Raw genomic sequence first — 21739 nt, 5'->3', positions numbered from 1 at the left:
AAGTCACCATTCGAAGTTATTTGCATTTGTGTAATATTTATTGGGGCTTATATTTACGACGTTGGAGGCCTAAAACAGTATTTTGTCTGCCTATGTTTGGTACCCAAAACGCGCTTTTTTGAGGCCTAAAAGTCCTCCTTCTACTAATGAAGTAAGTCCCATTCGGTGCAGAAAAGCGGCTCTCCGGTTAAAATGGGATTACTACCTACTTGAATAACCGCTTACAGCGCGTAACAGTTGGTGTACAACAATCGGGCTGTCTCCCAGTGACTTCAGGAGTACCCCAAGGAAGTGCACCAGGACCTTTGCTTTTTTATTATATATAAATAATATTGTGTTCGTCGGGTTGCTTGGTGGTACCATCAGATTGTTCACGGGTGACTGTGTTTTGTTCACGAGTATTTTCAGTTCCAATGATCAGGGCGACCTTCAAGCAAGCCTAAATAATATAAAGGGGTGGTGCAGGGAGTGGAGAATGTTGAGTAATAATGAAAAATTCGTTCTTCTTCGCATAACTCGTAAAAAAACGTCTACTACTTTTTCATAAACGCTAAGGTCCTCTCTTTTAACACAAGACACCAACAACAAGTATCTAGGTGTAAAATTTGCCGACGATCTGTCCTGTAATTCCCATATTGAGAATATCTGCTATTCTGCTTTGCGCAAGCTGTGCTGTAAACCTTTTTACAAACTGTGAAACATTTCCAAAGCCTAAATTACTGGGTTATCTCTCACTTATTCACCGTAAACTTGAATATGCATGCATTGCACGGGATCCGTTCACTGATGCCAACATTAAAAAGCTCGACAGGATTCGAAGGAGAGCCGTTAGATTCGTTTTTTTTCTCAATTTCCCACGTTGGATTCCCCCTCTGACCTTATACAAGCTAAAGATATCCTCTCTCGTCAACTCCGAAGGAAAAAAATCCGCCTGGATTTTCTCGCGCAAATTGTCAACAAACAATTTGCCATTGACGTCACACCGTATATATCCCCTTTAATGACGCGACAAACGCGTCATCACCACCCTCATTTACTAACAGCGCATTTCGCTTGAACTGACACATTTAAATTCTCTGTCTTTCCTCGTGCAATACCTCATTAGAATTCTCTTACAGAGCTTATATTTCGTTCGAAATGATGTGAGTTGCTAAACTTGTTTCACTGTATTCATGTTCGCATTGTAGTCCTTGCTTTGAGTACTATGTAAATACTCACCCTGCATGGACCTTCAATGGCCCACAGTATGTAATAAATAAATAAATAAATAAAATTGGGTTAAGGTGGGGTTACAATAGTACCCTTAGTTTACACACAATCATTTATGCTTTGAGAGAGCAGATACAGCTAAGAGTTTACCGGGTTCCAAAGACTAACGCATGCATTCCAAGTTCCAAGAATCGGTATGTATTAAATGTGTGACGTCGAATGTAAGGTGTATCGCCGGAACCGGCTCAGTGCAAAACCCACCTCTTGCAGCGGAAGAAGAAGGGCACGACAGTGAAGAACACAAGGGCCGTCCCGATCAGAGCTGTCGGTAAGGCGAAGAACAACCACAGAGCATAATCTACCGGGGCTCGCTCTTCGTACAAGCTGGAAGGAGAACGCAAGAGAGAAGCACACATAAACACACGTTAGGCTTGCAAACTACGAAGGTGTAAAGAATTGCGAATTTCGTTGGTAAAACTGGCATCTATGTAGCCATTCGCCCTGTCTGCTGTTCCCAATAATCTTTTACGAGCTACCTATATGCTCAAGGGCGCCATTTTTCCAGTGATTAGTCCTTTATTTAATTTGTACAGCATGCGTTGCGAGCGTCCTTTAATGGATATCCGTTATAATTATACTCGTTCGAGAAAAACTCACAGCTCATCTTCCACATTGGCTCATCGGATAATACTTACATTCCTATTCACGGTACTACATTTAGGCCACCACAACACGCACTCCCATCAGCTGAAGCAATCCTAAATCGTATACGTGAGCTTAGCCTACTGATGTGTTCTACTTCAAACATGCACGACTCACTCTTCAATGACAAACTTGAAGACCACATTAGAGGCCCCACTTGTAATGGTCGTGATGGTCCCCGTGTTAGCCCCGTACAAAACGCTCAGGTAGAGGAGTGACCGAATACGGCGTTCAGTCGTCTTGTCGATGGCTGGTCTCCTGTTGTGCACCTTCATAGGAACCACCACTTCGGGCTGTTCATCCCTGCAGAAAACAGGCACGTGGTTGCAATCCATTGCCACCGTAACGAACATAGCAAGCAAACTGCACCAAGATATTGTGAGGTCGCGTGACGCAAATTGAGAACGAGATATCGATCACCCTGTTTATGTTAGATCCCACTGATAAAGAAAAGGAAATGGTTATATGTCCCTACCCATCGTTCTGCAGTAGTAGCTTCGTATTTTTGTTGACGGCAGCCTCTTTTTCGGCTTTTTCGACGCGTTCCCTCAGAGCTGCAAGAAAAAAAGATAACAAAAAGGATGAACTGAACTTGATTTTAGTCTGGATACGGTTTAAAAAGTGGCTTAAATAAAACCTAACACTGTAATTTCCTCGTTTTATTAGTGTGCACAATATATATTTCGTATTCCAAGGCATGAAGAAATCAATCAATCAATCAAGCAATCAATCAATTGATTAAGTGACTAATTAATAATGAATTATTTAGTACTAATCAATTTATTATGGTTGATTGATTGCTTGCTTGATTGTTTGCTTGCTTGCTTGATTGATTGATTGATTGATTGATTGATTGATTGATTGATTGATTGATTGATTGATTGATTGATTGATTGATTGATTGATTGATTGATTGATTGATTGATTGATTGATTGATTGATTGAGGGTTTAATGCGCCGACGCTACGAAGGCGATGAAGAGCCCCTTAGTGAAGGACTCCGGATTAATTTTGACCAGCTGTGTATCTTTAACGTGCGCCGAAATACCGAACACGCGGGCGTTTTGCCGTTTCGTCTCCGTCAGAAAAGCGGCCACCGAACCGGGAATCAAACTCACATCTATGGCCTTAGCAGCACAAGGCCATATCCACTGAGCCACCGCGGAGGTACCAAGAAATCCCAGACTTCAAAATCTCAATTTTTACCACTGCAGACAAAATAAAATGCTGCATCTAACATTTCCCAGTTAAAATTAAAGCGGCTGTGCAAAGAGCAAATTTTTTAGACCGTTTGTCTGCAGTCATAAGTACCCGACTATAAAATTGATATTATACACATACCCGCCGCGGTGGCTCAGTGGCTAAGGCGCTGCGCTGCTGAGCACGAGGTCGCGGGTTCGATTTCCGGCCGCGGCGGCCGCTTTTCTGGTGGAGGCGAAAAGCAAAAACGCCCGTGTGTCCGAGATTTCGGCGCACGTTAAAGATCCCCAGGTGGTCAAAATTAATCCGGAGCCCTCCACTACGGCGCGCCTCATCGCCTGCGTTGCGTCGGCGCGTTAAACAATACAATCAATCAATTATACACATCACTAACGAGTCAGCACTATTAGTGATTTTCTAGGAATACGTGTTTGTGCGTCGTTGTCGTCATAGTTGTATTAGCAATAGTGGTATTAAATGTGATAGTACTACGCGAAGTGGTAGTGTTAGCCGTAATAGTAACAGTATACTAGTAAGTGTTGCAGGATTAATGCTTATAGTGGTAACAGGAGTAGCTAAAAGTAGTAGCAGTTGTTGTAATAGTATACTAGTAGAAGCATAACGACATAGCATTGGTAATTGTGCCGGTAACACTTGCTCTGGGACTAAAAGAATTGCCCGAGAAAGTGATCGTCCAGTCGTACCGACTATTCCTTCGACGTCTATGTTGCCCCGAGATAGACTTCGCCGCCTCTCCTGCAGTAGCTCGTGCGACAAAGAATTCACCACGGGCATCATCATGGCCGTGATGGCCACGTTGTTGATCCAGATGGAGAGGAACATGGAGATGAACATCAGCCCGAATACCAGCCTGGGAAAGGCAAGATAGGGAGGAACGAGCCTAAATCAAACAGAACCCCTCCGACGTGTCACGCGAAGGCTAAATACACACTGCCGATAATGCTGGGAATTGTCGTGTCTGCAACTTCTTAAGTTGTATATGGCCAGCCAGCCTTCTGCCTTATTTCGCGAATGATACAACAAGGTCTCAACAAAAGAAACCTTAGTCGATGGTGTTTCCGAAGTCTTATCCAGTCTATTTTTGTTTTCGAACAAAACATAGCTTCGGCGTCCACGCTTGTCTGATATGGGCCAGCCTCAAGCGTGTCTTTGTGTTGCTTTTGTCGGCAGGTGGTGTGTAAGCAGATATACAATTCTCGGCTTCGGAAAGGTTTTATTTAGTTCACTACCCCATGAATCCTTTATTACGTGCGAAAAACTTTGCAATTGACAGCATCGCAATTTTTGTTCATAATATCCCGCCTTCGTGGGCAATGTCAGCATATTGCCCTAGAAAATATATTTTAACAGCACTTCATGGCGCTTGCAAAGTTTTGTTGTTACACAATAATTTCTCATAAAAAGGAATTTATTTACTACATACACAGGCTCATAAAATGTGCAGCAAAATGGCGAAACACGGGTGTTGATCTCAACTGCATTGAGTTTGGGTAAGATCTGAAATTAAGCTAGTCGTTTCCGGTACCCATTTTCAAAGAACAAGTGCGCAGAAAAACTGGTACGGATACCTATGTAATTAGCAATACTCCGCTCACAACAGCTAACACGTACAAATACCTTGGCATTCACATGAGTAGCAGCCCTTCTTGGCAAACGCACGTAGATTTTGTAACTAACAATGTTAATCGCATGCTTGCCTACTTACGTCGTAACTTTCCCTTAGCTCCTGTTTCCTTGAAATAGCAGCTTTATGAAACACTTGTTAGGATTAAACTCGAATACGCTTGCGGTATCTGGTGTCCACAATTATTGTCGCTCTCCTCATCGCTTGAACCAATCCAGAACCGTGCCTCTCATTTCATCGTTTCCAACTACCCTCGGGCAGCTAGCGTTTCATAAATGAAAGCAAACCTTAACTTTCCCACTTTAACAACCCGCAGGAAAATTGCACGTTTAAACCTTTTTTCACAAAATATTCTACGCTAACCCGGACATTAAAAATGACATTGTTTCACCTCCATCTTACATTTTTCCCCACACTTTGACCACAGATTAAAATTTCCCGTCCCCAATTGCCGGACGAATTTACGTTTCAATTCGTTCTTGCCGAAGACAGCATCGGACTGGAACAGCCTCCCCGCCTCCATTGCCAGCAACCCTGATCCTGTTTAATTTAAGACGGCTATAACATGCACTGTATAACCTTCCCACTCCTCTTTGTAACGCCTTTCAGGGCACTGAGAGTATTGAAATAAATAAATAAATAAATATAAATAAATAAATAAATAAATAAATGCCCATTGCATGTGAGGCTTTCTTTTCCTTGAAAATTCTTGCTACTTTTTTTACCTCTGTGTTCTTCGTTTTCGCATTGCGACGTCATCAGTATGGGAGAACTTTAACGCTGTAGGCCCCATTCCGACATAAGATCCTCCAAAATTCAGCAAGCGTGATAGAAGACTCACTTACATCTTAATGCCCGTGCCGAGAAGACAGAGGGTCTTGAGAGCGATCCGTTGGTGCAAGTGCGAGTGCTCAATGGCGATAGCCATGATCAAGGTACCCACGAACATTATGTTCGTGTCCTAAAGGAACGGGTGAAAGGGCAAAAAAATATTTTGAAAAATGAAGGAAGTTCACACTAACGCGTAAAACTTGAAGGGAGCGATGCTGTACGCAATCTTCACAACCATCAAGACGATTGCAGTTCACGATTGCAGCCGATTTGCTTCTTCTTCGCTGCCGCGACTACCTTTACTCCATCTTTGTTGGTATAACGGCGAAGAAGTACATCGAAGAATCAGGATGAATGAACGAAACGCGCACACTCAAACTACGGGCCCGCAAGTGCAACATGTACCCTATCACGTGTTCTGTGTCGAGCACGAGCGTGATTACTCTTCCCACAGTCACGGCCGAGTGAGTAAGCCGTTTGACTCTCTGGTACTAACTCACGGTCGTAGCCGAGTTGCAATAAAGAAAAATAAAACTGTCGTAGCCGAGTGGGTAAGACGACTGACTCTGACTCGGTGTCTGGGCTATCAGACACAGGTTCGAATGCTGCCGGTGTTGGTGGTTTCTTTTGTTTATACTGTTATACTGAGTTTTTTTGGAACGCCAGAATCAACGAATTGATATACAGCTTCGCTGTTAACATAGAATTTAGCGGACCGCTATTCTAGGCAATGATTCCAGATCGCAGCTGTGTCGATGCTGAGACAGCATCGAGATATCGCAACATTGTGTAATGAAGGTTATAAATCGTCAAACTTTCATGAAAAGTCATCCCAGGTCGCTCGTGGATCATTTTTCATGTCTTCTGCCCTCCACCGGATCGTCATTGTGCGTGGGTAGCTGACGCTCATATCCATAGTGGTACTGCAGTAGTGGTACAGTATACTGCTTAGAAGAACGTGCAAGCACCCGGTGAGGTCAATTTTCTTCATAGAACCGGCCACCTAGGCGGGCTCCTATTTCTTATCCATTTTCCCAATGAATCACGCATAAGTGCTGCGATTATGGTTAATATTATGAGTTAGGGACGCCGCCGTCGCTCACAAAATCACAAATATAAAAAGAGATATGGCTAAGAAAAGTATGGAGGCTCATGGGACAACGCCTTGCTGCGTGTCAGCGTATACGTACGTTCATGTATAACTGACACGTCCTCTCTGTGGTAAGGACGCCGAGCATAGGGTACAAGACGATTGGCAGCAGGGATGTGGCTCCTAAGGGTATGGGCTCCACGATCCAGTAGAGCCCGACAATGCTGACGACATAGGCGCAGCGAGATTTCTGGAAGGAAATCATACACGTTAGAGCAGTGCGTTTATTGCAAATGTTTAGCCTAAATATTTTGGAGGAATATATCTATCGATGCGTCGAATAAGCGTTTGCGATTATATATTGTTTAACATTTCTTTAAAAGAACGAAAGCGTTAGTTTCTTGTTTGGTGGTCGTTTCTACTGTCAAGTCTTTGACAGCCTGAGGTTGAAGCAATTTCGGACTTTCGTGGGTCTCCTGCTTCGCTTGCGGATTAAAAAAAACAAGAATCTGCACACTTTGAGCCCCAATTCGCATCTTTACTGGTTTCCAGTCTCACTGTCGATGAAGCGCTCTGAGGCAAGTGCTAACGATTTTATAACTAGTTCTGTTTTTGAAGGTAGATAGCCGGACACTAGCCGTCAATTTAACGGATCCAACACTCAAAATTGTCGGTGACTTCTGAAGAAACTAGCGTATCAAAGCCGCAAACGCAATGACTTTAAATGCGAGTTTGTCATTTATTTAGTAGCAGTGTGTAAGCCGACACGACTTACAAGAAAAACAATGTATACAAACTTGCCAAGCAATTGTGTTCCGTACGCGAAGGGCCAGTGTTCACGGCGGTGCATATCAGTTGAGAAAGAGAGAGAAAGCTCTTTAATGCAGACTGAAAAGGTCAGCTCTGGTAGCGCACGAGGTGGAGAAATGCGAACGGAAAGGCCCAAAGGGAGCCCGGATTGCTACTCGACACTGCGGAGGGGTGTGCAGGGAATGAAAGAGAGGGCAGGCGAAAAATACGGGATAGGAGTGGGGCCGCTCACACACTTTAGTCCATGTGTGGGCACTATGGTCTTTCAGCTGAGCCTGTGTCCTTCCTGAAACGCAAACGGGCTTTTGTTGCCTTCTGCGAAATCGATTGTAGGGGTCGGTGTCCTAGAAGTCTCTACTGTGAATGGTTGATTGTCCAATCGGCTAAGCTTGACAACCAAAACACGTATTTCTGATGAATACTGCGGGGAACGACCAAGCACATGTTCGATTGTCTCTTAAACCTCGCAGGCGTCGTAGTGGGCACTACTGGCCATCCCGATGAGGAAGGAGTAGGCTTTTGTAAAGGCCACTCCCAACCACAGTCTACAAAGTAAAGTAGACTTAATCGAGACAGCCAACACGGAAGATGGTGCTGGAGTAGAGGGTCCTGGTTGTGGAGGCGCGGATGCACAAAGTCCGGTGTATTCCATTGACTAATAGAGGTCCTGTACGCGAACTCAGAAAGCACCCTAGCGGCACCGGTCCTTGAAAGCGGAAGCAAGATGGTGCTTTCACTGTCATCGCCTGTCCGGGTAGCTGCATCAGCCAAAGCACTGCCAGTTATTCCACAGAACGTCGTGACAGGAATCCGAGAATTATTTCACCAGGCCATCAAAAAGGGCCATAATATTTTATTTCAGTGCCTGCCAGCGGCAGTGCTTGCTATGCCAGATGGGGAGGATTACAATGCAGTACGTTGGATGTGGGAGATCGGGAATACAACAAACCGAACAGTTCCTGCGCTGGTTCGGCGAGGCGCCTGCGCACGCTGTCTGTTAGCCAATCAGCGCCGAGTTTTCTTCCTCCCCACCTGCTAATCTCGTCACCAGGCATTACTACGTTGGGCATTACTTCGTGGCACTAAAATATTGGGTAGTTAGCCTAAGAACGTTGAGCATCAAAAGTCAGCCACCTTCCACTTCAAGCTTATGGTTATCATTACGTTCACTAGTCAACTTTCCACTTGATTTTCTTACTACTTAAATCTGATTACCTTAGCCCAGAAAGCATATAAAGCAATTATGCGTCTTATACATCTCCCAACTCTGCAGTACATTTGGCATCTTCGAGAAAAAAAACGCAATTAATGAAGTAAAGGCACTTCAGCGCTGTAATGGTATAAATTTATATCATTGGCGAAATGAAACAAAAGAAAACCCTTAGAGAGAATAAAAATATCCAACGTATTTCGCTACTCATGGCCATATCTTGCTGTAAAGAACTCACACTCCAGACAAGAGGCACAAGTATTCTACGCATCAGTCGACAATTCTCTCAATTTCTGCAGATTTTTACTTGCTCAGTGCTGCCAATTGTGATTTGTGACGGGTTTGGTTGCCGACCGCGGACCTACATGCTCCCCTCCTTCTTCCAGTGCTTTACCGCATCTTGTTTTGTGCGTAAATACATCCCATTGTTTACGTGTGTGGTATGATTGGCGTGCCTTTGTGGATACCCACTGTGTAAAGGTGACTTTCCTGAAGTGCGCTTTGGCGTAACATCACCGACAGTAAGGCATAGCAAGCTTCGCTTTAATGCCGAGTATGAATGGCGCAATCTGGTAGATGTCGGTTTCATAACACGAGGTACCCGGGATCCATTTCGACCACGGGAAGTATTTTTTTCCTGAGGCGCTCGTATTTTATTTGGAACACCATCACGGACTTGGTGTGCCTTTGTGGAAACCCATTATGTAAACGCAGCTTTCCTGCAGTGCGTTTCGGTATAACTACGTAGCCCTCAGTGCAGCATGGAAAGCTTCGCTTTAAAAATATGAGAGATGCACGAAGTGCGATGACTGCACTTTATTATCCAAAATTATGGTGCAGGTCTCTGATGATGGTGATGTAAACTGGTTCTAGCCAAATTGTTTTGTAGTCCACTAGTTTTAGGTAAAAGCGGGTAAGTTTTATTGTACTGGCAATGTCGTTCTTGATGTGGAAGGTTCAGGGCCAACCATTCGTAATGTGAACGTCTAAGTATTCGAACGAATACGGTTGTAAAGGTGAGCCTGCAACGGTGTAATTATTATTAAAGGACCTGCGAAAACGAAATAATTGATTTTGAACCATTTTTAATGTTTCCCATTGGCTGTGCCACTTTTGATAGAAAGATCAGGGGTTAGGTTCAGTTCGCCTTGATTAGCACACTCCCTACATGATTAAGCTGCACCCAGCACTTATTTTCATTCGCGTAATCGTATTATTTAAGAGCTACCTCTGATCTCCCATTCAGACTCCCAATGTGAGCGCCTCGAGATGTTGCACAGGAAAGGGCTGAGCGCAGCAATTGGAGTTCCACATTGAGCAGAAAACGAGGTCATACGGGAGAGGCAATCTGCTACACTCTGTTTGATGGCGTCGCAGAGGTTACTGACGCAGATAATGCGCCTAGAGGAAACCAGTGCTAGATGGGGCAATAATAAGACGGCTTCGCGCAAGGACGGCCTCACATGCGTCCACTGCTCTTAAAACTATCAGTGGCAGGGGAAATTTCAGACTTCAATGCCGCCATGGTCTCATGAGAACCTCCAGTGTCAGCTACATGTTCCTTACACGAGAGTCAAGAGAAACACACCAGTGGAAGCCGCCAGATTTTTGGTACTTGAACCCCTGGAGAACTCTTGCGCCAATCACCTCCAAATTTTTACGGATGGCTCACTCAATCCCCACAGAGAGGCTAGTGTGACGGCGTATGTCATTCCTGATTCGCAGGTCTCCTGGGCTGCACTTCTGGATCATGTAGTGTATTCCACCGAAACCGAGTGCACGGCCATCGCGGCTGCTTTGATGAAACTTAATTAAACAAACCGCAGAAAGTTGTAATTCCGACTAATTCGAAAGCAGCACTACAGCGTTTGCAGCGCGGGATCCCCACAAAAAGGGTCTGTCAGCGCTCCTTATGGCTTGTGCAAGAACTCAGCAGCAAGTATTTTAATGAGCAGTTTCAAAGGATTCCATCCCATGTTTGCGTCAAGGGCAATGAAGCCGCTGAGCAGATGGCACGGAATGCGCTGTTATTTGAACCAACTATTCAACTTTCTGCACATCTCTGGAACGACTTGAGGCGAGCAGTAGTCAACCACTTCAAGTCTTTGAGTGATCCCTATCACCAGCCTTGCGTCACAAAGGGACTTACAAGATCGGAGGCAGCATTGCTGTACCGCATCCGAACGGGCTCAGTGAAAACCACAGCATAGCTTTTCAAGACGGGCCTCGTGCGAGCGCTTCTGTGTTAGTCATGTGCAGTGAAAGGGGATGTGCACCACTATGTAATGCGTTGCCCAGAGCATACTGTAGGACGGACCGTAATGCTCTGAGCGACCCGGAAGTTGGCAGCCCCGGACAACACTCTGGACCCCATCGTTTCCTCAAAGGCACATTGGATAGCGCGCAGGAAAATGTCGCGGCTTCTACTAAACTTCTTTCTGGAGACGGGACTGGCAGACTGGGGGTGAAAGGACCCTGCTATTGACTGGTTAGGTTGAGCCCGGGCAGAGCAATTGCCGACATGTCTATCCAGGCTAACACCGCCTGATCCCACACAACAACCACCACCACCACATCACATGGGCTTGCTTATACGTAATTTTGTCAAACAGTTCAAACAAATCAGCAGGGAGGCGTATGTAATTAGTAATGTGTGGCGAAAGGTTGTTACTATGAAAAAAAGTAAGGCCCGGTACTGAAAGGCCGAATTGATAATGAAGCGCGATGACTGTACCTCATCCTCAAAATTATTCATGCCATTGACGGGCGCTTATAAAAGGAAACGTCCTAAATCATGCCCTCAGAGTTTCATTTTTGGCTTCGCGTTTTATTTCATGTTGGCTGCACGTAACGGCGTCTGAATCAAGTTTGCGAAATTGACCTGCATTTCTAGCCAACTCCCAGCACGAAGACAAAATTTCCAAAAGGATCACGAAGTCAACTTCCCCTTAGTCAGTGTAGCCTGTCAGAATCGAACGTGCACATGTATAGAGCGAAACGTTTCATCCTCTCATCCTCTGAAAAAAAAAAGCCAGACATTTATGACTGCTTTTTTTCCGACTCTGCATTGCAGCCCCCATGCTCAGAGTAACGAGAACCGTTAGACTGACGTTAGCGTTTACCTGAAGTTGCTGATGATACCCTTCAAGGGGTTGTCCCACTCCAAACGAGTTTCGTGGTGCGGAAGCCTTGGTGACGCTGTCTTCTGAGTAGGCACTTACGGCAACCGCGACCTTCTTGATTGGTTAAGGTATTATCCAACGCTTTATAAGCATAAAATGTTTAGACGTACCCTGAACTTGGGAAAAATCTGTGTGAATCCATGTAGTCACAAGCGCTCAGCCTTTTTTTTTTTTTTTTGCTTGTGCGCTGCCCTAGGAGGGTACTTTATGGCCCTCACGTTGGCTTTCTTTCAAGTATGAGAGCGGCTATCTTGCAGACCATATCAGCGCAGAAATTTACGAGGCGCGTAATAAAAGTATTATCAAGTGTTCATAAACTGAGATTCGAGGCGACCTCTTCAATTAGCTGTAAGGGTTGTCCCATACCTTCCTCGATACTAAACCTTGATTAGCTCAAAATAGCCCCGCTTCTAGGCCTGTCAACATTACTGATTTATCAGCGCACGTCGCAACAATATGGGAGTGAGGATATTCGTGGAATTGATCAAAACACTCCCAACTCGCTGTGCCGTATCAGCTAACAGAGGCAGCAGCGTTCATCCTTGGCACGCAATCTACGCGGATGGGTCACCTCATATCTTGAACGGGATGCTGATGGGAAGAAGGAGCCAAGTCTAAGAGCAGGTTCTTTTAATTTTGGGTCACGATCCATGGTTTTGAGCCCGTCGTAGAGAATTTCGAAAAGGGGGGGGGGGGGGGGGGAGCTGGCGCTGTAGGGATAGTGCACGTATCGCTAAATGTCCAGGTATTTCCAGGAAAGGAAAATAAATTATGCCACGAAACTGCCCTCGACAGAAATGAATAAGATAAAGGAGGGAACAGGTTCAGCACGCAGCTGTTATGGATATATCAACATGCTTACAGATACGCCCAGATTATTAAGCACCTAGTACAGTACTAAGCCTCTTATCCCCCCTACTTCCAAGATTCCTTTACGCAATCCAATAAAACACGTATGATCCAAATGGGAGCGAATAGCAGCGTGGCGCCACCAAGTCTTCTAGAAAACAAAAGTTCGAACTGTAGGTTTCTAAACGAGCGTTCGGCAGCAGCTATATATATACTCCGGTACAAGTTCAGAACGGCAACGGAAGTTGCCGCTGTGCTTCATCACCGCAGCCAGATGTCACTCCGCGCGGAGCAAGAAGTTCGTTACTGGGAATATTTTGAACATAGCACGAGCCGTTTTCGTATTTTCTTGGACTTGATATGGTTATAAACTACTGCAGCGACGGCAAAAAAAAAAACTACGTGAGAAAACGCAGAAGATATCACGCATTCATGGCAATCTCCTTTCAAAACGAGCGCGCCGTTGACATCCGGGTCCTTCGCTTGGGCGCAGTGATACCGTACATGAACTATTGCCGTTCTTAACCTGAAACGGTGCTCGCAGATGTCTCGGTTGAGTGAAAACTGCTGTGTTAGCGTACTGGTGAACGTACACAATTCCGATGTGCACGATGTCAACTCCGAGACGATAACCACAATTTGCCGTCAGCGAAACCCCAGACCTCCGGCCGACTGGTATCTTGCAGAGACAATGGCTTGTCAGGCCACAAGGGCCTCGTTTGAAAAGTGCACCCGTCGCATCATTCCAAGCCGCATGTTTGGTGAATGGCTGAAAGCATTAAAAGTACGCTTCGAAGAAAATTTACGTGGTCTTGGTATGAGCATTCGTTAGTTATTCATGCGAAATTCCGTAGATGACACCGCGCCAAGCGAAGACGTGGATCACACGCCATTATTAATCAGACCAAAATGCATCCAACTTTATTAGTGAAGAACCACTGGGAAGACTAGCGTTAACTTCATCCGGAAAGACAGCTTTATAGTACTATAATAAAGGCTTATAGTATAGAAAGTGGTATACCTGTAATGCTCACTAACCAGAGGCTAAAATATATACACTCGGAAGAACAACATAAACATCTAAAGTTTGTGGCCTGGACATGAACTGCTATACGGGGTATAAATTTGTATAAAGACGCAATATGTCTATGGCAAGGATACATACTGTTACAAGACCGGTACACAGTACAATATCAGGGCAGGACTTGTGTAGAGATTCATCAACAGGGACGTACATGCATTCATTATATACACCTATATGATAGTGGTCGGATATTTCTGTGGGCATAAAGAACTCTCTTGTTGCAAGGAGGGCTTTATTCTAAACATTATCTCCAGAACCCACCTTCATGTCTTCCCATTTTCATCTCTTCATCCCTCCGTGAGGCAGTGACCCTCTTTCTGCTTTCTTTTTGACACGTTGTTTCTATCACGCCTTCATGATGTGCGGGCTCTTCCTGCCGTTGATTCTGTTTCATTTTGTTTAGAAAATACCTAAAATAAGAGGTGGATCACTGGGCTTGTCTATTTGAGGAAGGGGTGCTCGGACCTGGTGATTGCCGGTAAACCTCGCTAGGGGTACTTCCAAAAATTTCGCACGAATGCCTATTAGTCGCATTCTATTCGCACGGTGAGAACGACAAACATTGATTACATACCCGGACATCTTCCAGGAAGAGCAGAGGCAGGAGCATGAGTGGAATGGTGACCATAAGGATTTGCCTCCAGGAAGCGAGCGCCTGAAACAAGATCTTCTTTCCGGTCCCCATCGTTCGCTTGGAGACCAGAGGCTTCAGTGCTCTCCGTCGTGCAGTCACCGAACGACCCGCACACGTGCCTCACTCCGCAGAGGAGCAATAACGTACACCGCACGAAGGTAGAGGAGCGGACATAAAGGGTAGCGACGCAATACCGCTCCGCGCCTGTGGCTCCGTTCAGCGGCCGCGGCTTCAGTCACCTCTGAGAACGAAGTCGAGTAGGGACTGCTGGGCTCCGTGCCAGATGCCTCAATTTCCGTCTTGTCAACGTAAGGGTTCTGAGCAACCCCGCAGCGGACTCATGGGCGCAACTGACCCGCTCTTCGAAGCGATAGCTATCACGCGGTTCGCGCCGTGCCATTGTGCGAGCCCTATTGTCAAGGGGACCATGCAAATGTGCAACGAAGTAGTTAGCGAAAGTTCGTGTTGAACACACATTAAGTTATATCGATACGCTGGGTCTTTTCATAAACACACTACATTATATTATGGCTAGCTATTTCTCAATTTTGTTCCTTTAATAACCGCGCATCAGAAATATCCCATATGCTACTCACGATTTAAATACTCCGGAGGTACGATATGATATCTTATGCATGATATCTCATCAGGAAGGTCGTGTCCAACAGGAGTGCTGCGCATAAGCTCCTTTGAGAAGTTCCACGCCTATCAGGGCGGCGAGATTCTGCGGATGTGAAGACAGCCAGCCAAGCAGGAAAAGATATCTCGGGTGGAGAAGTAAAATAGCTGCACCGCGGCCGTGAAGAGACTACACTGGTCAGGTAGATGCTTGAACGAGACACGAACTTCCAAGATATCAGGATTGTTCGTTTGCCTGAACCTCACGGTATTATCTCTAAGTGTGGCACTTTCACTGTCGAGAGGTCTCACGTAGGGTATACATGCGGTTCTGTTATCACCTATCTCGGCAATTACAGAGTTACGCTAAGTGCAACCACCTATACTTAATCTTTTTGAAAGGTAGCTAAAAGCATGAAAGCAATATTTCTCAACTCGTAAGAACGAACACCTTTCTCCGATGATACTGTAAATCCTATTTCGGTGTCATTCGCTAAGCTACCCTCGGGATAGCGGAGGGCTCAGAATTCCCTAGCGGAGGGCTCAGAATAATTCAGACAACATGGGGATTTTTGACGTGCGCCGAAGTCGGGTACTCTACTATACATATCAAAGTACACGGCGATGCTTTGTTTAAATATATTGTCAGGTTACTTTCAGCCTTCCACGTTACGTTGAAAACTCTGAAAACACTTTTTTGATTTTTTGAATTGTTACTGAGACTAAGCAACAGTTCCACTGGATGTTAACCCTACGGTTTTTTTAGACGGGGACTAGAAAATGGGCGCTGATATTGACTAACGCATTAGAACTGACAAAGCGGTTCAACAGTGTTTTTCGTCATTATTTGTTGTACAGCGTACTTTCCTGTCTTTCGAAGAATAATATGTTGCAACTCATTGTTTCTTCGCGCCGGCTCCTTCGTCACCGGCTTCTAGAGTCCTGGCTCTGTCTTCACTCCTAATTACAGTGCGCGCCTTCCAGCGAGTGACAGATGACCTTGCAAACAGGTGACTCCAGCACGTGCCGCTGTAGCCGGGCGTACTGTGCGTCCGTCCTTGCGCTCCGTGAGCGACGTTTTGTTGCTATGATGACGCTAGCTGTCATTTCGTGAACATGTCATTTCATTCATAAATTTCCTCGACGCAAGCGGAACTAGCATCTATTTTTTTAACTACTGGCAGGATTACGAGGAACATGGCAATTTCAAACGGCTGGTTGAGAACAAAATGGGAAAACATTTGCTCCACATTTTTTTTTTTTTGTCATCAGTACCTGGAGGAAATATGCGGGATACCACCGGTCTTTTTTTGTGTGTGTGTGTACCGTACTAACTGCACGGCGACTATGGTAAACTGCAAGTGAAAGCATTGGTTTTCACAGTGCATTAGAAGTCAGTTAGAAAATATTAACCGCTGTTAACATTTTAAAGTTTATTCTTTAACCTCAACTGATCCGCGTGAATGCGATTAGGTGTGATTACCATAGTTTTAAAAAGTGTGTTTTGCTTCAAGAATGCAGACTTCACCTAAATATAGCTTGAACAGCGTTCATCCAGAAAACCCGATAAAACTTGTAGTGAAAACTGTGCAAGTGAGTGAGGGTGTCAGTGAGTGAGAATGAGAGTGTGTGTGAGCGCGCGTGCGCGGCTTCGGGAGTAAATCCCAAGAACAGAAAAAATAAAACGACATCGACGGTGGCCGCAGAATACTTCGTGTGGGCAAGAAAATCCTCATAAAATAACAAATTTTACTGCATACCAGGAAGGCTTTCCATACGATACTGAGAAATACTTGTAGGACGAAATCTATTTATTAAGTTTAAGAATTTATGAAATCGATTTCAGTGGTCGGGATTGAGCTGCTTACGCTTCGGAGTAAACGTCGGCGAGGAAAAACTGTCCCTAGACCTTCGGAGACGATGCACATGATGCAAAAAAAAGACTTCAGTGAGTATACCGGCCAAAAAAATATACTCCACGACGAGCGAATACTGTCGCTTTCGAGATCTTGGAAAGCGCATCGAAAAATAACAATAAAACGGAACAGCGCAGCCTGCAGTACTAAATGAGAGAGGGCATCTGAACACAGCGAACAAGACTGTTGTCGACTCCGAGATATGTCTTCTGCGCTCTTTTCACGTCAATGAAACTCTTCAAAGGACCTGCATCGTGTAGAACGTTTGGTTTCGTGACCCTAAATTGATGTTGATCTCTTGAACGCGTAATACTAAAGTGCAGCTTTCGAAATGGTTGTTTTCTTGAACATAGCTTCAGGCAGAAATCCCCTTTCATGCCAACCCAGTTTTTTTTAATAGTAGGATGATACCATGTGCTTGATGCTCGCGTTACTCGCATGATCTCATGAATTACTTAAGTGATTCAATGAGAGTGCCCGGCAACTCGAAGTTCTGAGCACTTGGACGTTTTTCAAAAGTTAGTGTTGCTAGCTTATACTGCCTAATTGTTCAGATCACTGTAACTATGATCCAATTTGACAACAAAGCACTACTTCACAATAATCGCACTAGGTTCGCCTTTAAATATTTTTATTAACAAAGGTAAATACAAATTATGGCATGCAGACTGCTTGTTTTCGGGCAGTTCAAATTTAAAACAATCGTCCTAATAACATTGAATGCGAGCAATCTATAACTTAAATCAAAACTGCGTTTTTATTTGTTGTTTGTTATGGTCAGCACTGTATAAATTGTGACTTTTTTCTTTTGCCCGTCTCGTTTTTCGTCCTCTTGGATATTGTGTCTCCTTGCTCTCATCTCACTGATTTGTTAAACTACCTACGTCGAACTTTTTTTCGAATTGTGTATACGAATAGGACCCTGTTGAAAATTCCATCAACCAACCATCAAGATTCATTGCTGGAAAGGTTGATTGCGTTTGATGGTCGCCTTGGAAAGCTTGATGTACGTAAGAAACTGTAATGGAAGCTGCTGGAAGGGGACGCTGGAAGGTGCTGGCAGGCATGGTGGCATGCCTGCCAGCACCTTCCATCGTCTTCCACCACCTTCCTCCATGCTTGCGGTGCAATGGCGGCAGATTTTTGCGTGACGGCAAGCTTGACTGCTGAATTGATGATGGAAAGGCATTTTCTGAATGAATGCCGGCAGAAAGCCAAAATTTATACGAGAGCGAAGCGCTTGCAATAACAGAAACATAGCGGTGGCATTGACCGTTGCGAGAAAATTACAAAAGCTGCCTTTTTGAAGGTCTTCTACAGCCTTGTGCTCTGGGATATCCGCCTGTACTTATCTATGTTTTCCAGATTTAATGAAGTACCCCTCATTTTTACAGCGAAGCTGTTTATGTCTAATCCCTACAGTTTTTGCTGCAAGTTTCGTTCCTGTGTGGAACCGGAAGTTGACGTGTGGAAACGAAAACTCGGAGATGCTGTATGAAAATATTCGCAAAGAATATAAAAATTACGCCCATCTTCCCGCGAGGGAACCCTGATATGATGCGGCGCATCAGGGGGGAGCGTTTGGACTGACGCTGGTATTGAATTGCGTCAGTCCACTCGCTGAAGGGACTGTCGCTTCCATTACGTCTTCATCGGAAGATCTTGCACGGAGGTATCGTCAAGCAAAGTCAAGTCAAGTGCGAGAGCGAACGCTGAACTGATCCGGCGCCGTGCGCTCCCCCGCTTATATTCCCGCTTTTGAAAGGAGAGGAGCCGGGGGGGAGAGTCGCGCGCATGCGCACACATGCGCACACCCAGAGCAGCGAAGCGCACACGCGCAGCTGTTATTATGATAATGAGACGGAGTGAGAGTGTTTCGCGCAGCTGTCGGAGAGAAGAACGGAGGAGAGTTGCGCATGTGCAGTGAGCGTGCGGACAACGCCGCGACAGCGACAACGGAGGGACATACCCGAGAGCAAGAGATGCGTCGCATCTAAAAAAATCACATAACGATTACTATATTCCCTAACGCGAAATTTGTGCGCCACGCAACTGCAGTTTTTTCGGTCACGGCGCATTGCTGCTGCGTCTCAGGAAGTGATCGCGTGATCAGCGAACGCGCGGCAGCACGCGCAACTCAGCCGTTACCTCGCAGCGCATCGCCTCCGCAGGCCATGTTGTTGTAACTCGGGTTTTGCCATCCCGCGGAGAAAATGTCACGTGGTTCAGATGAAATACAAACGGAGGAGGAGCGTCTGGCGAAAGTGCGAGGGGGAGGCAGCGAAGCATACTGAACTGTGGCGACGCGCCGGGAGATGCGCCTTAGCAGCGCGTGCCACCCTCCCCTCACAGCTTTGCCAGCCGCTGCTCCCCGCTTTCTTTCTGCCTGGGGTGGCTGGTTTACACAACTAAATGAGAAACCCGGGTTAAAAACGGCGCCAAGGACAGGCGATATGAAAGCACAAAAAAAAACAGAAGCTAAAATTCGGGATGTAGCGGTGCCAAACACAACTAAAACAAAACACCGAAAACGACGCTGTCCGGCGCTGTCGGCTCGAGCGGGACCAACCAATAAGTTATTGAAGCGGAAACTTTCTTAGTGGGATCGATTGCGTCCTGTCAGGAAACCAATGCATTTCCCCGTAGACCGGTTGGTCTACCGAAAATCTCTGATAAGATCTCTGGACACACGGCGCGTGCGTGAAACCGGCTTCCATTGTGTCAAAAGGGTTACTTAAAAATCACAATTAAAGGTTTTTCTCTCTCTCTTAAAAATCACGAAAAAGGAACCGTTGTAGATAAGACAATACATGCATCGATCAGGTAGAAGGAGTACAATAGTATGTCTTTATCTCATAAATTACGTATCGGTATGCGTTTATATTGTTCGTAAAGGCGCGAAAAATCTTGGCATGGGCTTGTTCTTCTTTTGCGATTTGGGTATTTGAGGGTTTGACGATCGACTGGATGCACTTTCAACGAAGGTTAGACGCACTTTTAGCCTTTGCGCTTCTCTTGACTTTCATAAGAAGGAGGTCATGAAGTTTTTAACCCAGGCAACAAATAAACAAACAGTTTAACTTTACCATATCTATGTTTCACTGAGCGAAAAAAAAAGTGTGAAATTTGAGTAGAGTAGTAGTAGTAGTAGTAGTAACTTTATTTGAGCTCGAGGCGTTTTCAGACGCCAGACGGAGCGGTTCCCAGGTCGCGGGAACCGTATTGGGCCAGCAGCTCCTGGCCCCTGGCCGTCAGCGCGAGCTGGGTCGGCAGGGCGGGGCTGGACCGCAAGGTCTCCCATCGCTCGTGGAGTGGGGTAGGGGGGGTAGAGGTGAAGCATGCAGTGTGCGCCAGTGTTTCCCACAGCAAAAGCGCTGCTAATGGGCAATGAGAGACAGAAGACGATTTGGTTTCAACTATATACATATGTACATTTATTACATACAATCAGCAATCGCGTAGACAATCCCAGTCAATATGCATAATGCATTTCTTGGGGTCTTCAGTGCCAACGTACTCCGAACTTGCCCCCAATTCCCAACCCCACCTACGAGCCGCGGAGGGCTTTCCTGGCCAGCCAAGACCCGGATAGCCAGCTCAGCCTGGTGACCCGAGCAAGAACAGCCAGCCGATGTCAAGGCATCCCGGACTAGGATGCCTCTCACGGGCGAGGCCCATTCATCAGCCTCTGCTCGACAAATAAAATCTCTCTCTCTCTCTCTCTCTCTCTCTCTCTCTCTCTCTCTCTCTCTCTCTCTCTCTCTCTCTCTCTCTCTCTCTCTCTCTCTCTCTCTCTCTCTCTCTCTCTCTCTCTCTCTCTCTCTCTCTCTCTCTCTCTCTCTCTCTCTCTCTCTCTCTCTCTCTCTCGTCCTACTGCGCCTGGTTTTGATGAGGCTCCTGCGCTTCCCAGTCGTAGATCGTGCCGAGTTCAATCAGCAGTATGCAGCTTCTCTGTAAAATTCTCGTGTCTTTGAAGCGCGAAGCGTTCTAGCGCGAGACTTTGGAAAACGAGTGCCCCGGTGTCTTCTTTTAGGACGCGTTTTCGCCCACGGAGATGAAACGTTCTAGCGCGAGGCGTTGGGAAACGACTGCCCCAGTGTGTTATTTTATTACTCGTTACGTTCTAACGCGATGCGTTGTGAAGCGAGTGCACCGGTGTTTTAGTACCGTGACTACACGACACGACGACAGGGGACGCCGACAGCCAAGGTGCTTCGCCCCTAAAAAGAACAGTCAAACCACCCCACATGATGGAGGCGAAAAGCAAAAACGCCCGTGTGTACGAGATTTCGGCGCACGATAAAGATCCACAGGTGGTCAAAATTAATCCGGAGCCCTCCACTACGGCGCGCCTCATCGCCTGCGTTGGGTCGGCGCGATAAACCCCACAATCAATCAATCAATCAATCAATCAATCAATCAAATGAAACCACCCCACACGGTAGCTTCCCGCATGAACCATTTTGGTGACATGGCCGAGACAACGTCGCCCGTATACCGCTGCGGCTATAGTGGGTACGTCTCACTGTTTGGGCATTTTGGGCAGCTACGGTTGTTGGCCAGTTTGGCTCTTTTCTACTTGTCCGTGTGTTCTATTCGCTTGCACCAAGGGTGCGTCGACGTCAGTTGAAGCGCGTGAAAAATAACTCGCAGTAGTCATACCGAACGGTCCTGGTTTATAAAACGAGACTAACGATCACTCATGGTAGGCGTATTTCGGCGAATAATTAATTACATGATTGACATCATCTCCGGAGATA

General features: G+C 45.8%; 1 protein-coding gene across 1 annotated transcript in view; it reads right to left on the bottom strand.

Moving 5' to 3' along the window:
- Positions 1 to 14783, bottom strand: part of LOC144145353 (Na(+)/dicarboxylate cotransporter 3-like) — a 30328-nt gene extending 15545 nt beyond the window's left edge. The window contains exons 1-7 of the mRNA XM_077676924.1: positions 14386 to 14783; positions 6777 to 6926; positions 5601 to 5716; positions 3815 to 3981; positions 2387 to 2465; positions 2029 to 2214; positions 1471 to 1593 (exon numbers count right to left, since the gene is read on the bottom strand). Coding sequence (XP_077533050.1) covers positions 1471 to 1593; positions 2029 to 2214; positions 2387 to 2465; positions 3815 to 3981; positions 5601 to 5716; positions 6777 to 6926; positions 14386 to 14496 — 932 coding nt within the window. The 5' untranslated portion in view covers positions 14497 to 14783. The remainder of the gene's footprint in view (positions 1 to 1470; positions 1594 to 2028; positions 2215 to 2386; positions 2466 to 3814; positions 3982 to 5600; positions 5717 to 6776; positions 6927 to 14385) is intronic.
- Between the last annotated feature and the right edge of the window lie 6956 nt (positions 14784 to 21739).

This window comes from Haemaphysalis longicornis, unplaced genomic scaffold (assembly GCF_048455015.1).
Source record: "Haemaphysalis longicornis isolate Haplotype H1 unplaced genomic scaffold, Haemaphysalis longicornis Haplotype H1 scaffold_7, whole genome shotgun sequence".
In the NCBI taxonomy this organism is placed as follows: Eukaryota; Metazoa; Arthropoda; class Arachnida; order Ixodida; family Ixodidae; genus Haemaphysalis; species Haemaphysalis longicornis.
Note: the sequence above shows the minus strand (reverse complement) of the source record. Positions and strands in the feature narration are given on the sequence as shown.